At 36.3% G+C, this 16,347-nt stretch overlaps 1 protein-coding gene across 1 annotated transcript; it reads left to right on the forward strand.

Annotated features, from left to right (window-relative positions):
* The first annotated feature begins 1,899 nt into the window (after positions 1-1,899).
* LOC101987009 (NKG2-D type II integral membrane protein) lies at positions 1,900-11,030 on the forward strand. Its single transcript, XM_005369205.1, has 7 exons — positions 1,900-2,005; positions 4,421-4,459; positions 5,103-5,195; positions 5,615-5,650; positions 6,365-6,516; positions 8,106-8,209; positions 10,913-11,030. The coding sequence occupies exons 1-7, from the start codon at positions 1,900-1,902 to the stop codon at positions 11,028-11,030; spliced, it is 648 nt and encodes a 215-aa protein (XP_005369262.1).
* The last annotated feature ends 5,317 nt before the right edge of the window (positions 11,031-16,347 follow it).

Raw genomic sequence — 16,347 nt, forward strand, 5'->3', positions numbered from 1 at the left:
AACAGAAAATTGTACATGCTAATGTTATACATCAGGAAATCAAATATTTTTATTAAATATCTCAATGTAAGTAAATTCAAAATATTTATTATATTTTTGTGGTATTTAGAAACAATGAGTCTTTATTTTACAATATAAATGTTAGTTAATGTCTCCTAGTCTTGAAGGAGCAATCATTTTCATTATTTCACTTTTAAGGGAATTTTTTTTGTATTTTATTTGTCCAATATTTCATCTCAGTACAAAGATAGTAGAACAAATCTTGTATAATCTACTGTATGTGTTCAAGAGTCCTTTGGCCATTACAGAAAATAGACTAGAGCCAGGAGTGGTGGTACATGTCTTTAATTCCAGCACTCATGAGGCAGACACGGGGTAAATCTGGAAAATCTGAAGCCAGTCTGGTCTATATTATGAGTTCTAGGATAACCAGGGCTGCATAGAGACACACGGTCTCAAAGCAAGTAGTCAATTAATTATATAACAAACTCCAGAATCTGGATCTGTTCCCGAAGTAAATGTGTCATACTCATCACACGATGACATTGACTCGAGATCGAACGTCTCAGCACAGTTCAGGTATGTAGTGTGATTGTGAATGTGTAAGTCTACTGCTTTGTAACGCTAACATACCCAGCATCTATACAAAACAATGTAAAGCCTGAGAAGCCACTTACTGCTCTCCTCACTGTGTTTATTTCATATTAGGTTTATATTATACTTAAAATGATTTTTTGGAATGTGAAAGGAATTTTCCCTTTACTTCACCATCCATCAGCTATGAAGTCATTTGTGGCAGGATAGCTAGAGATAGTGAAAGGACATAAGTCTTGAAGTCAGAAGGGCTAAGGGCATGAGGACATGAAGTCAGTCGGACTAGGTTTTAATCAGACTTTCCCAGCTTTCCATGTTTAGATTGATTGAAGCAGTCCATAGTCTCTGCGGATTCTCATTTCCTTTTCTGCCAATAGAAAAACAAAGACTGCTGGATTAGCTTCGTGGAATCCTAGACTATGCAATGCATGGGCTATAAATTTTGAAAGTGCTTCTTATTCTAAAAACATTATGAATCATTTATAATTGCTAATATCATGTTAAATGAACAATATCAAGCTGAATATCTCTGATATCCATATTTTTCACCCAACATAATAAACAGTACTATTTTTGTCAGGTTAATAATGGAATTATGTGCAAGCAATCTTTAGGGTTAATATTTAAGTTTAAAAGAAAATGGATAATGTCTTTTCTTTTATAAAATGATTCAATCAATGATGGAAATGTCAAAAAAACAGTTAAATGGCTTTGCTTAACTTGCTTTCTTCAAAAGCAAACTGTCATATTTATTCTGAGACATTGGAGCCTACTATTTAGGTCTTTGGGTGTTCCTGACTCTCAAGAAATTTGACACTTTAGATTTACTGTTTGTATGCAGTTAGCATTACTGATATCAAGATCATCACATTTCATTTAATTGTTATAATGTCCCTAGAGTATGTGTTGATACTTTTCAGCAATGTAGGAAGCAAGATAGGGATTTTAAATTATTTCTGCTTATCATTATTACATCTGTAGGTACGGTGTAATTACAAGTCTATCTTCCTCTTTTATTTCCTTCCTTTATATAAAGCTTGCTTTGATGTTAGATTTCTTTTTACATTGTGAATTAGTCTATTTCAAAAGCACATACTATTTTGTCAACACAGATTTTCCAAGCAATGAACATTATATCTGTTATGAAGTATAAACATCTTAATAATGAGATAACAAAAAATAAAAAGACACTCATGCTGATTCTTAAAAGAATGCTTATGGGATGTATGTTGAAAGGTAGAAACTTATTCTTCAAATGGCAGAAAGGCCATGGACTTGTGTCAGCTTGAATTGTTTTCTCCAGAGATGAGCAAATATCATAATTACAAACCCAGGCCAAAAAACAGGGATGCTTCTCCAGGGCAGCAAAAACAAAGATCGGCACTACTTATCAGTCAACCCAGAGAAAATGGTAAGTTTTGGGTTCCTTTTGTCTCCTCCTGATGGAATGTAGAAACCATGCTATTGTCAGAAACAATGCTTGTTCTTACCTTCTCAGGGGAGTAAGGTGTATTTGTTCTAAAATAATATTAGGAAGTAAAATCAAGTTACAGGTGATGAGATAACATCATAAGAACAAATGAAACAAGAATTTTGGGGGTAGTCTACCTTTAAGGAAGAATATCTATAAATAGACCATAGAAAAGAAATTTTTTAAACCATCCAGTTATCTTCTTAAACATTATAGGAGCAATAAATTGTAGCACTTTTCAAAGCCCTTTTTGAATGTAGTGGAGACAGTCTCTACTCAAACTGTTTTCAAGTCAGAGTTTTACTGATATTAGAGTTTGTGGTGTTTTATGCAAAGCCTGGTGTGGTCACGCATGCCTATTAGCCCAGGATTTGGTAAGTAGAGGCAAGAGAATTGGGAGGTCAAGATTATCTTTAGCAGTAAAGAATTCAAGGTCAACTTGGTTAAATGAGACACTGTCTCAAGAAATAAATATTAAAAACTAAACAATATATTATTAACAAAAGTTATTTTAAAGAGGTAATTTTAGGAATTCAATCATGTGATATGTAATAAACAAAGGTGTAGGCTTAAGTAATTGTATACATGATGTTGAAAAGGCATTGAATAAAATTCAGTACAAATTCTCATTTTGAGACATTGATCTTCAAGTTTCTATACACATAAATGATTTTAATATATGTATGAATGTATAAACACATAGAACATATACAAAACTTCCTTATTATACTATTAAGTATTAGGAGTGTTTTCAATGTAATTATTAAAATACAAAAATAATGTTACCAACATTGTTGAACATTATTTTGATGTTGCTGAATTACTATTCAAGAAAAATTTGAAATGTGATATTGATCACATCAGAATTTAAAAGCAAAACTAACATATGTGTAAAAGTTATAAATCAAGATATTTAAAACTTGCAAATAGATACACCCTAAATATTAAAATTAGTGGCAATAAAATTTGAATGTAGACTTGACTAAAAATTAAAACACAAATTGAAATCAATTACTTTTCTAAATAAAATATAAACAAATTATAATGGAAGAAAATTTTCTAGACAAAGATTTTTAAAAAGGTAAAAATAAACTTTAATATTAAAAGTAATTTAGAAATGACTTTGTTACTTCAAGTTGCTAATAAACAAAGAATAAAGCACATAGAATGGAAATAGCATCTTACAAATAAAATCTTTGTGTGTGTACACAGTTAGCATGATTCTATTGGGATGTCAATAGACCATAATTCAATAGTTTCATATTCTTAAAAAGCTCATTTTAAAGTTTTTGCTAAAAATTATTGTTATTATTTTTATTTCTCTCTCTCTGTGTGTGTGTGTGTGTGTGTGTGTGTGTGTGTGTGTGTGTGTGTGTGTACACACGGGAGTGCAGATGCTCACGGAGGACTGAAGAGGTGTCAAATCTCCAGGTGGTGCAAGCACCGGTTGTTGTGAGCTTGGAACAGAACTCTTGAAGAGTAGTGAGCACTAGTAACTAATGAGACAACTTTTCAGGCCTTCATTTAAATTCTTAAGGCATAAATGAAGTGCTATCATACTCATACTTCTCTGGAAAGGAAATGTACTGTCAAGGATTGGCACTATGAACTATTCAAGCATTTCATGAAAGTGTGAAAGTTGCCTATGTATGCAATGGGCAGGATGATTGGCAGATCTGTGAATAATGAAAATAGAGTAGAGCCATAATATGCTAATGAATGTACTTTATATAAGTGACAAGGCACAGGTTTATTCTATAAGGAGTGCAGAAAAATTCAGTGTGCATTCTACAACGACTATCTCCTGTAAATCTCATTTTCGACAAATACCATATACACAAAAATTAAATGAATCAAATAACAGAAAATAAATGACATTATTATAAGTGCATTTTATTCATATCTTAAAAATGTGACTCATAAAGGGAAGTTTGAACAAATTAACCTGGAAAAATTAAGCCATTTCCTCTCTGTGAAGACATCATAAATATAAATAAGATCTGAAACATATGCACACAAAATATATGACAAGGTATGGTATTTACCAACTGAGAAGTATGTCAGTACTTTAAGTAACTTGATTTAAAAAAAAAAAAGAAAAGCACCAAAGAAATAAAAAAATATTTAAATATAAGTAAAAATTACTTAACTTATTCATAAAAGGAAATAAAAACAAAAATATTGCATATTACAGTTATACATTAAAACATATAAATAATCTTGACTACCAAGGAAGATGCAACTGAGCAGAGAATTTAATTTATTTGTGCTACTGTTAAATTGGTGTAAACTTTGTGTACTGAAATTTTCAATCTTTAGAAAAATATAACATGGATATACCCTTTTATACACTAGGTATCATAAGAAGAAACTTCCCTATAAGAGAACTCAAAAGTGAGTATGAAATATATTACCATTTCTAACACTAAAACTTAACATACAATTGAAATATCCACTGAGAAAATTAAGCCTAAAATAGGCTTTGTGCAAATATCAATGAAAGTGAATACAAGTATTTATGCTATTTGACCTCTTTATATGTCAAAATATAGCACAGTCCTTGAATATTGTCCTAATAAAAAACATGCAGAATATTTTTCTAATACCTGAAATGCAATAAGAGTATTCTCTTATAATGATTATAAGATATTCGTATTTAATAACTCTTGTGTATCTACATAGAAAACGAAATTGAGAAATGTGATTTATTCTCAGAGCAGAAAATAGTGCCATAATCTGTAATCCCACCACTCAGGATCTGAGGGCTGAGAATTGCAAATTTGTCTACAGTATGAGGTTACATAGATAAACTTTGTCTAAAAAAAAAAAGTTTAAAAATCTTGCAAAGAAACATGGGAATTGATACCACATTTTGTACTCTCATATTTAAGTGATTTGTAGAGTATTTAGACTGTTTAAGGAAAAGCACTTCCTTTACCTTTTCATAAAGATGCATATGAGCATTTATACTAAACAAAAAACCACCAGGGTCGTTAGACTTCCTTTTGCTCTGACTTTTCCTGTTTTTCTTTGACAGTATCTCCATTGTTCGTTAGCCGAATCATTGCTGCAGCCATGGCAATACGCTTCCTCATTATCACAATAATATGGTTTGCCATTTTCATAACTTGTAAGTTAATCAATGGGGTGTAATATGTTACCTTGATTAGACTTCGGAAACACACCGGGAACCATAAAGACGGCTCCGCCAGATAAAGATATTTGCTACATAAGACTAACAAACTGAGTTCGATCCCCAGAAACCTCAGAAAGGAGGAAGAACTGACCCCACACAGTTGTTCTTTGACCTTGATACTTACTCCATGGCACCTAGGTGCCTTCACACGCATGCCTGCCTACACTCACAGGGCACACACACACACACACACACAGTTTAAGAAGTAAAAGATAAAACAAGCACAGAAGCACACACAGCAGCAGCAATAGTGAAAGCTTTTTTATCGTAGTGTTGCTGTTCTAAAAGCATAAAAGTCACTTTCGTTTGCAGTAGAAGTTACTAACTTTTAAAAATTATAATTATTTTGATAGTGTTATGCAACAACGAGATTCCAATTTCTTCAAGAGGTGAGTGAATCTTTTTTAATATTAAACACAAATTGGAGGCACCTATATAATACCAGGATTTAACACATAGTCAAAGGCATTCAAGAGAGAAAAATTAGATTTTAGGGTTTTGTCTATAGTTCACTCTAAACTCTATTGTTTTTAGCTTAGGGGGCCATGTAATAGGCTGAAGAGATAGTCATGGTTCTACATTCCTTTAATTCTATCACTTCACAGCTTAAGGCCAGAGGGTCAAGAGTTAACTGCCAACCTTGGCTGTGCAGAGATTTCAAAGCCAGAATAGGTTCCATGAGGCCCTATCTGAAAACAATAATGAATCGGTGATAGTTTTTACTTCATCTTATTATATTTTACCTTGATGCGTTTGGTGTTATCTCTTAGAAGCTGTTCTTTTCTAATGAGAGACAGAAAGGGAGTGGATCTGGAGGAAAGGAGAAGTGGAGGAAGTAGAAGGAGTAGGGGAGGGGATATGTTGTATGAAAAAAATTAATTTTCAGTATATTAAAAACATAATAAATAAAATAATCTATTTTAAATAAAAGAAAAAATAACGAATAGTAGAAAATTCTTAATTTGGGGTCTCTCCTCCCTTTATATTATAATGGTGCAATTATTTAGAATTTCAGAGTTGTAACAGGAAGTGTGTTTAAGTTGCCTAGATAAAATCTGCTTCAATAGTCAGGTGTGCACAGACCTCATCTGTTCTCTTTCTAGACAGTCGCTGTACCCAATGCCCTGACGACTGGATATGTTATAGAAACAACTGCTACCAGTTTTTTAATGAGAGCAAAAGCTGGAACCAGAGCCAAGCTTCGTGTTTGTCTCAAAATTCTACCCTTTTGAAGATATACAGTAAAGAGGACCAGGTTGCATATTTAATTCCTTTTAATTCTTTTTTTTAATTATTTAAATTAATTTTAAAATTTGAATATATTTTGTTCATATTCTTCCCCTCTCCCAAATCTTTCCATAATGGAGAGAAAAATTTTTAAATGGCGAATCTTTGCTGAAAATGAAAATCTTGTCTGCCAGCATCCACAATGATCAAACCAATATACACAATACTATGAAAGTTTAACAGTAACATGATAAACAAAACTTTCCTGGCTGTGCTGAACACACATTTGCTGCCTTTTACATAGTAGTTGTTTAAATTCTCACAGTAACATTTCTAAGCAGATGAGAACAAGATACTCAAGAAATTTTGAACAGGATCAGTATAGTAAATGTCCAATCTTATGTGCACCTTTTCCAAGAACATGAACTCTGTGTCCATATCTGATGACAGATCTTCAGTAAGAATCTCTCTAAGGTTGAATGTTTCCATCCTGTCATTTATCCCAACATATCCACTATGCATAGAGTTTTATGAGGATAATTTCAGAGTTCACCTTGTGTTATCTTCAACCAGTCAAAAGTTTATGCTTTAAACCACAAAACTATCAATATGTCCTAACTGTAAGTTGCATAAAATGAGTGTGTATTGGGAAGATAAAGTGAAATTCTGGACTTACTAATTTATTAATGGCACTTTTGAGTTTCATTTCTGGGTTTGTTTCTTGTTGCATTGATGAAATGCAATTACTTGGTGGACAAGATAGAATTGCTACCTGTGCGATCACTCAGTTCATGATGAAACTCAAAACAGAGACTGAACCAAAGTGGAAATTGTACATTGGCGTAAATTCAGTTAAATATGTTAGACTATTAGAATTAGAAGTGACTCAGAATAGCTTAAAGAATGATTTGACTTCTGAACAGAAATCACCAAATCAAGCTTGTGTAAATATAAATAAATGACTCAACCTTTTGTGTTTCATAATTTATAAGATTAGAACAGGCAAACACACATGAGGTAGATAACTCACTTGAGCATAAATACAGAACATACAAGAAGCATGAAGATGTTCTAATAACCACTCCAGACAATACTGATAAAAAAATCTGAGGAAGTAGGAGCTGGTGAGAGGGCTCATAGAACTAAAGTATTTCTTTTGAAAACTTGAGAACGAAACATGAACCCCACAGCACCCATTAGGCATTGCCCCACATGTCTATAACCCCAGCACTGGGGATTAGAGACAGGTAGATCCCCCAAGCTCCTGGCCAAACAGCATAGGCGAAAAGGTGAATTTTTGCTTCAGTGAAAGATCATGTCTCAAGGCAATAAGCAGGGAGCAATGGAGAAAGATACTGGGTATCTTATCCTACCTTCTGTGTGAAGAATGAGCTGCGACACACTCATAAGCATACACAACACACAACTCTTGACCACCTCCAAACAGAGAAAAATTAAGAGAGTCAAGATACTTTGCCAGCAGCTGTGGTTAAATGAGAATTAGGCTGGTCACTGAGAAATGCATCCTTCCCCAAGTGGGAAGTGAGTAATGTGGCTTTGTGTTTCTAATGTTCTGAGCACGGGTTTCATCTCTACTTTTCTTGTGGTTTCTAATAGGATTTCTTTAAGCTGGTGAAGTCGTACCACTGGATGGGACTATTCCAAACGCAAGCAAATGGCTCTTGGCAGTGGGAAGATGGATCCACTCTCTCATCCAATGAGTGAGTCTCAAACCAGCAGGGTTTGAGCTGGATATTTGTTCAGTTGTCCATATAAGAACTCATTTTTCAGTTTCATTTTCACAATCTGATGCATTTTCATAGTCTAATAGATTTAGAGAAAATATTTAGAGCCTAAATTTAAAGCACAGGGAGAATGGCAGAGTAGCATTAATTGATGACTATGGGCTAAGTACTGAGAAAGACATAGATTATATCATGTCCATTTTATAGATACAAAGCTGAAGCCTTCATTTGTGACTAAGATTATGCAGATAAAACTGACATACATTAAATTGTACTCTTCCATCCCAAGAAGCCTCCTTTCTGTTTTTATGCTTACAGGTATTTTAAAATATGAAGTAACTATTGCTAGCTGTAGTCACTCTGTAGAACGGCAGAAAAGATGTAACAAATGCTGAGGCCCAGATTTGCTAAATACCTTTATATGATCAATATGTGACATTTACATGTATCACGTTATGAGGTTATGCCTCACAAATACAAACAATTATAGTGACAATTTAAAAATTAATAATAATAGATGCATTAATGTGCTTAGGTTGAAACCCACAGAGAAATTTTCTAATAGAAATGTCCCTGCAGGTACCAACTGTTTGTATCTATACCAATCATATTTCATACCTCTTCCTGTTAAATGAGGATAACATCAAATCATTATCTTTTTAGTTTTCAATTTCACACTGAAGTAACATCATTTTCTTGGGTCTTCTATTTCTTTTTCTTCTTCTAAGAAAAAGTTTTTTGTATTAAACTGTGGAATTTTCATGTCAAGAGAAAAGTAAAACACACATATTCGCATATATAAATATGTGTGAGCACACATATACCACACTACATCACCACATACAACACACATTCATGTGCACACACGCATACAAACATAACAAACATGTATGCATGTATATCCGTGTACATTTATGTGCATACACATGTGGATGTGTGTTGAGGACATTACAAATACTTTTGATTGTTTAACAAATAATATTGTTTATGCAGTCACCCTATGGTAGCCATGGGTGACTGACTCCAAAATCTCACTTTCTCCACAGATACTGAATTCCATGAATGATCATCATCTTTATTCAGAATGGCACAGAATCTGTTTGTAGGCTATGGACAATTCTGTACAATTTAAATCATTATAATATTTATACTATATATTTTATATATTATATAATTATATACTTATAATGTATAATTGCATATATTATATATTACCAAGTGGAATGTGTTATGTAAACAATTCAAACACTAATTATTTAGGAAATCAGGATAAGATACAAGAACATCTTCAGTACAGATGTGGGCTTTGTTTAGAGTACTTATTATCTGTAGTCCATTTTATCTGACAATGGTAATCTGCTTACTTGTAGAAAATTGCTTATTTGTACAAAAAAAAACAGCTACAGCATTGAATTCTAAGTTTAGTTCTAATAAAAATATCTATTATCAAATAAGTATTTTGAAACTTTTTTACTCAGATATAGAGAGAGAATTTATAATTCTGAGGTGATTAATTTCTGATATGAGTACAAGAGTTGGGAAGTTGGTGCATGCCCTTAATCCCAGCACTCTGGAGGCAGAGGCAGGTAGATCGCTGAGCTCAAGGCCATCCACGTCTATTTAGAGAATTCCAGTACAGCCAGGGCTAAGCAGAGAAACACTGTCTCAAAAAACAAAAACAAAACAAGAACAAAAAATTTAAATATATATATATATATATAAAACTTTTATTTTTACTATCTGAATTGGCTCTATTTTGTATGTGTGTAAGTTAAGAAGGCTAGATGCCAGTTCAAGCACTAGGGGTAAATCCTGGTCCCACTGCCAGTGGCCCTACAGACTGTCCAAGCCTCACAACTGTCTCCCACATTCAGTCGGCTTAATTTGGTCTCATTCAGGTTTACCCCCATTGGTCCAGAGTCAATCAGCTCTCACGAGCACAGGTCAGCTGTTTCTGTGGATATCACTATCATGGCCTTGAACCCTTTGCTCATATTATTGCTCCTTCCTCTCTTGGGCTGACCTCAGGTAGCTTGGCCCAGTGCTTCACTGTAGATCTCTGTGTCTGCTTCCATCAGTTGTTGGTTGAAGGTTCTATGATGACAATTAAGGTAGTCATCAGTGTGATTACAGAGGAAGGCCAATTTAGGCATCCTCTCCACTGTTTCTTAGAGTCTTAGCTGGGGTCATCCTCGAAGATTCCTAGGAATTTCCCTAGTACTATGCTTCTCCATAGCCCTTTAATGGCTCCCTTAATCAAGATATCTCTTCTTTCTGTCCCTCACTGTCCACATTCTTTTTGGTGGGATACCTTGCTCAGCCTGGATACAGAGACAGGACCTTCGTCTTTCCTCAAAGTGAAATATCAGATTTTGTTGATTCCCCATGGGAAATCTTACCATCTCTGAGAAGTGGATAGGAAGGTGTGGTTAGGGGAAGGTGGAGGAATCAGGAGAAGGGGAGGGAGTGGGAACAAGGAGAGCTACGCAAAATGAGAAAAGATTGTATTAAAAAATTCTTAATAAAAAATGGAAAAATAATTAAGAGGGCTAAACATGGTACTAAAATAATGCAAAATATTTTTGAAATTCTCACATTCAAATTCTATAAATAAGATTCCATGTTTACATCCTCCATCAAGCCAAGTCTGCATGTCACATGACGTTCTCTCTTTCCTAGGTTAACACTGGTAGAAATGCAGAGAGGATCCTGTGCTGTCTATGGCTCCAGCTTTAAGGCCTACACAGAAGATTGCTCAGCTCTAAACACATACATCTGCATGAAGAAGGCAGTGTAAGGACTTGATTAGCTATCTTGGCAACAGCCAGGACAAGAGAAGGGATTGTACCGGGAGAAGCTGGGACTGAAAGAAAGACCGAACATACCTGCAAGACAAAACAGCGGGCCTTCCCCTTCCAGAAACAAGCCACAGAACAACTAGATGAGCATTCTGTTTCCCATAACTCACAGATCATCAAGGCGGCCATTCACACCTTTCTCCAATCTGCTTAGAATGTGGTGGGGAAGGAGGCAAGGAGGAGCCTCGATTTCAAAATGGGACCAACAGATCAAACCTGACTCGCTGAACATAGCGGACAATGAGGACTACTGAGAACTCAAGAACAATGGCAATGGGTGTTTGATCCTAGTGCACATACTGGCTTTGTGGGAGCCTAGGCAGTTTGGATGCTCACCTTACTAGTCCTGGATGGAGGTGGGGGTTCCTTGAACTTCCCACAGGTCAGGGAACCCTGATTGCTCTTTGGGCTGAGGAGGGAAGGGGACTTGACAGGGGGAGGGGGAGGGAAAGGGGAGGCGGTGGAGGGAGGAAGCAGAAATCTTTAATAAATAATTAATAAATTAATAAATAAATAAAAATTTTAAAAAATGGGACCAACACATGAGAGAGCTGAGAGAGTAGAAGAGGGCAACCCCATAGCACTCTGGCAGTCTAAACTCCAGCACTGTAGAAAACAGCCCACTGAGTGGGGCTTCAGCGGTACCACAGGATAATCGGCACTGTTGCCAGCAATGTTGCTATCCCAGTGGTTCAAGAAAATGGGCTTCTGTCTGGGTAGGCACGGTTTGATTAAGGGAAAGAAGGACTGCTTTTGGGATCTTGAAGATTGCTCATCTTGCTAATTTTTGTGTTTTCTTGCGACTCCCCTACCCCTTTTTTCTTGTGTTTCCTGTTGAAATGATAATGTCTACTTGAAGACCAGCCTCACCATTGTATTTTGAAAATACATGGCTTGTTTCACTTTACAAGTGACAACTAGAAAAGAAGGTTGACTGTCTGATTTGTGTCTGACTTGGGTCAAATTTAGATGAGTCCTTGGATCTGAAGTTTGAAAGGTGATGCTGGAAGGAATGAGTGAGGAAGTGAATTTCTGGGACCATTAGGTATAATGTTATACACCGAATGTTTGTGCGCGTCCAAACTTCGTATTTGAAATTCAACTCTTGGTATTATTTCAATACTAGGAGACAAGCATTGGAACATAATGCTTTAAATCACAGGAGTGAAGCTTTGTGTGGGGGATTGTCTCTTAGGAAAACACCCACAAAGTCTTCTCTCTCTTCTTTTGGCCACAAGAGAACACAGGAAACTTCTGATATATGACCTATAAGGTACCCCTCACCAAACCCAACAGATGCAGTTACCCTGGTCTTAGATTTCTAGGCTTCATAATTGTGAGAAATGGATTTCTTCTGTTTACAACTTGTCTGGTAGTTTATAATAGTACCCCAAAAAAGCTGAAACCCGAGAGGAAGAGAGCCAGATATTAGGTCTTACTGTCTTTTAAAAAGGAGTGCTGGGGAAGTGAGCTCAGAGGTGAAAAGCACTGGGTGCCATTCTCATCATCTACATGAGAGCTCACACCATCTGTGACTCCAGTTCCAAAGGATCCACCTACAGCACATGGTGTACATACCAGCATGAAGACAGCACTCGTACAGAAAATAAGAATAAATCTAAAAGTAGAAAGTTTTATGATATTGTTGTTTGATATTTTGCAGCATGGAAAACATTCTAAATCAATACACAGGTAAAAATAATTCTATAGAATGTCATACATAAGTCAAATGGGAAATAGCAACCGAAAAGCAACCATAGGACCTGGCTTTCTAAGAGATTATAGCAAACGTGAGGAGCCTTAGATGTCTGTTTTAAATTTTTTTTGTGACTCATTAGAAACATGAGACTTGGCTTAGGTATCACCTGAATGAGGAATATCCCCAAAGGTCACAAGTTTATGCAAGGAATAACAAATAAGACCCATACTTTAGAGAGTAGCAGCAAGGATCCTTGCTATGTTTACCTGTAAGGAGATGGTGGATACAATCCTCCATGAAGCATCTGCAGCCACACAAGAGCCTTCAATTAAGCTTACAGCCCGATGTCTAGCTAACAATATGTGCAGTAGAATGAGTCTGAAGTTCAAGGTAAAGAAGAGTCTACCTGCCACACTTCATTTTACGAGTCTAGTGTGAATCCATTGTGCAATAGAGCCACCTGTTTTTTTTTTTAAGAAAATAATTTCAACTCTCCCCTTAAGAATTTTTCACACACAGCCTGAAAAGTAAAACAGGAATTACAAAACAGGGATACTAGAGACTAAGGGCAATTATTAGGTAGCAGCAATATCTTAGGATTCAGGTGACCCAGGCGAGGGGTTGTATTCTGTTTCATTGAATAATTAACGAAAGTCAATCTTAAACTCACAAGAGAAAAAAAATTAGGGTGTTCAAATGTTCCAGACACTGTATTCAATTTAAAGATTCAAAAAGTGACCAATAAAATCCCTGTTACTTCCCAGTACTCAATTTAGACAGCCATAAAACATAAAAGCGTGACTAGCGTGCAAGGAAGGCTGATACAATAGGCTCTAGAGGAGTGAAATTTTGTTCTGATAGCAGTGTCAGTAACTTTACCAGAACTAGGGGCTTTAAAAAGACATTTTAATGAAGAAAACATGAGAAAAATGAAGAAAGTATTTAGATATATTCCATGATGTGCTTAGAAAATTACTTGATATTTCTGTAGTAGTCACCTCCAGTTTCATGCAGAGAGTGTTATATTTGGTCAGGAAGTTGAGGTAATTTTGAAATGTAAACAGATTCCACTGTGGCTGGGGGAAAGCCAACTTAACACGCTGTGGTTATGTTTGAATAGATAAGCTCTCCAGACAAGTGAGTCACTGGCATGAAGGCAGTTGCCATGAGATGTAGTCGGTACTTTTCTGCAGGATCATTGGTTCCCCAGTAATGACCTAGAGACATTATTAACTATGAAACCTTGGCCTTAACTTGTTCTTGTTCCTAACTAGTTCTTTTAACTTAAATTAACCCATGATTTCATTCTATTTTTTTTTTACATGATTGTCTTTACTCTGCATGCACCTTTCTGCTTCCTCTCTGTCTTGCTGGCAACTCCTCCTTTCTCCTGTCCCCAGAGGTCTTGCCTAGCCTGTTCCTGACTAGCTAATGGCCATTTAACTCTTTATTAAATGGTGACACATCTTCACCCAGTCTAGAGGAATATTGTACAATAATTAAAGCAGTTTAAATCTTTATCCAAATTTCCAATACTATGTGAAGAAGCTGCCTTGAAATTTAGGACTTCTGGTAGCCCCAGATGAAGAGACAAAGCATTCACTTGACAATGAGTTTCTCTTGAGTTTCCACCGCTGTTCTATGGAATGATTAGAATAGAATTGACCCTGATCATACATGTCCTCTGTCTATCACAGAGGTGCAGGGCCTGCTAAGGTCTGAGAATGTCAGAGAGCTCTAAAGAGGACCCTCTGATTCTAGAGTGAAAAAAGCCCTACTTCCAGGAGTACTGATGAACAGAACTCAGCTCTAGATTTAGGAAGTCACTATAGAATCTTCATCTAGCAACTGATGGAAACAGAGGCAGAAACCCACAGCAGAGCACTAGACTGAGCTTTCAAAGTCCAGTTGAAGAGTGGGAGGAGTGAGAAAATGAGCAAAGAGGTCAAGACCATGATGGGGACACCCAGTGAAACAGTCTACCTGAGCTAATTAATAATGGATGCTCATCAACTCCAGCTGGACAGGAAAGGAAACAACACAGGTCCTAACTAGTCCCTCTGAATGTGGGTGACAGTGGTATAGCTGAGACAGACTGTGGGTCCACTGGTGGTAGTACCAGGATTTATCCCTACTGCTTCTACTGACTTTTTTGGAACTAATTCTCTTTGGATGGATACATTGCTTTGCCTAGATATAGTAGGGAGGGCCTTGGAACTTCCCCAAAGCATTGTGCATTACCCTCTCTGAGGAGTGGACTTGGGGGGGGGGGTGGAGGGGTAGGTGAAGGAAATGGGAGGAGTAGGAACTGGGATTGGTATGTAAAATAAAAAAAAGATAGCTTGTTTTCTTTTTAAAAAATAATAAAAAAAATTAAAATCTCTCAGAGACCATTAATGGAAGGGACTTTATTGAAGCATTAGCACACCCACAAGAACAGAAGTCTAATGAGTTAACATCTTTCTTCAAAGTGCTTATAACAGCAGGAAAGAGAAACAGAGAAAGGGTGGATGGGATTCTGCAGTATCTATCCTGGTTATCTTGATCTGGCTGTGTTGATAATACTTTGGGCCTTTATCTCAGAATCCTCCACACAATGCTAAGGGAAGAACAAAGATGTCTGTTACTTTTCTTCTTCTTCTTCTTCTTCTTCTTCTTCTTCTTCTTCTTCTTCTTCTTCTTCTTCTTCTCCTCCTCCTCCTCCTCCTCCTCCTCCTCCTCCTCCTTTTCTGCCTCCTCCTCCTACTGCTTCTCATTCTTCTTTTCCTTAGAATGTTCACCAATCAGACCTGTTGTTCTTAACATACAAAGAAATTGTCAGAAATGAAAATCCAGGAGATGCCAGGTGTGGCAGCACATGCCTTTAATCCCAGGACTCATGAGACAGGAACAAGCAGGCTTCTATAGTTTCAAGGTCAGTCAGTTAATATAGTGAGTTTAAAATCCAGTCAAGGATACATAGTGAGACCCTGTTTCATAAAAATAAGCAATAGCCCAGCAGAGATCAGAAACAATGAAGAGAAACAAGATGGCTTCAGAAAGAAAATATATTTAGCCAGTTAGTACCTGAGAACTCCAATGTTTTCCTCCCCTGAAATTTTCCTGAGTAAAAAATGGTGATTTGTTTCTCTTTGGAAACAGACACAAACCCGTCAAGTGTCCTGATTCTAGGACAAATGTAAAGACAAGCAGCCAGTGTCAAAACATCCAAACATGCTGACTGCTCTACACCACTTTGGGGCCTTACCCCATTTGTTCTAGGCATGGGAAAAGGAACTCAGCTGCTCTCAGGGAAAAACAGAGTCCCAGGCTGTCCATACTCCACTTGATAATAGTTAACAACATTAGCTTCTAGAAGTGAAGCAGGAAACCATCTTGTGACCTCGACTCCACAGTGGTATAAAGTAGAAGACCTCAACTGGCAAACAGGAAATTGTTTCACATGTGAGATCTCACTGATAGCAGGCAGAAGCCACAGAGATGGGGGCAGGGAACTCATCCAAGAAACAGGTTATAGGGTACTTCCCACTTTCTCTTCTATCAGGTTCAGTGTGTTC

Source organism: Microtus ochrogaster, unplaced genomic scaffold (genome assembly GCF_000317375.1).
Source record: "Microtus ochrogaster isolate Prairie Vole_2 unplaced genomic scaffold, MicOch1.0 UNK46, whole genome shotgun sequence".
NCBI classification, from domain to species: Eukaryota; Metazoa; Chordata; class Mammalia; order Rodentia; family Cricetidae; genus Microtus; species Microtus ochrogaster.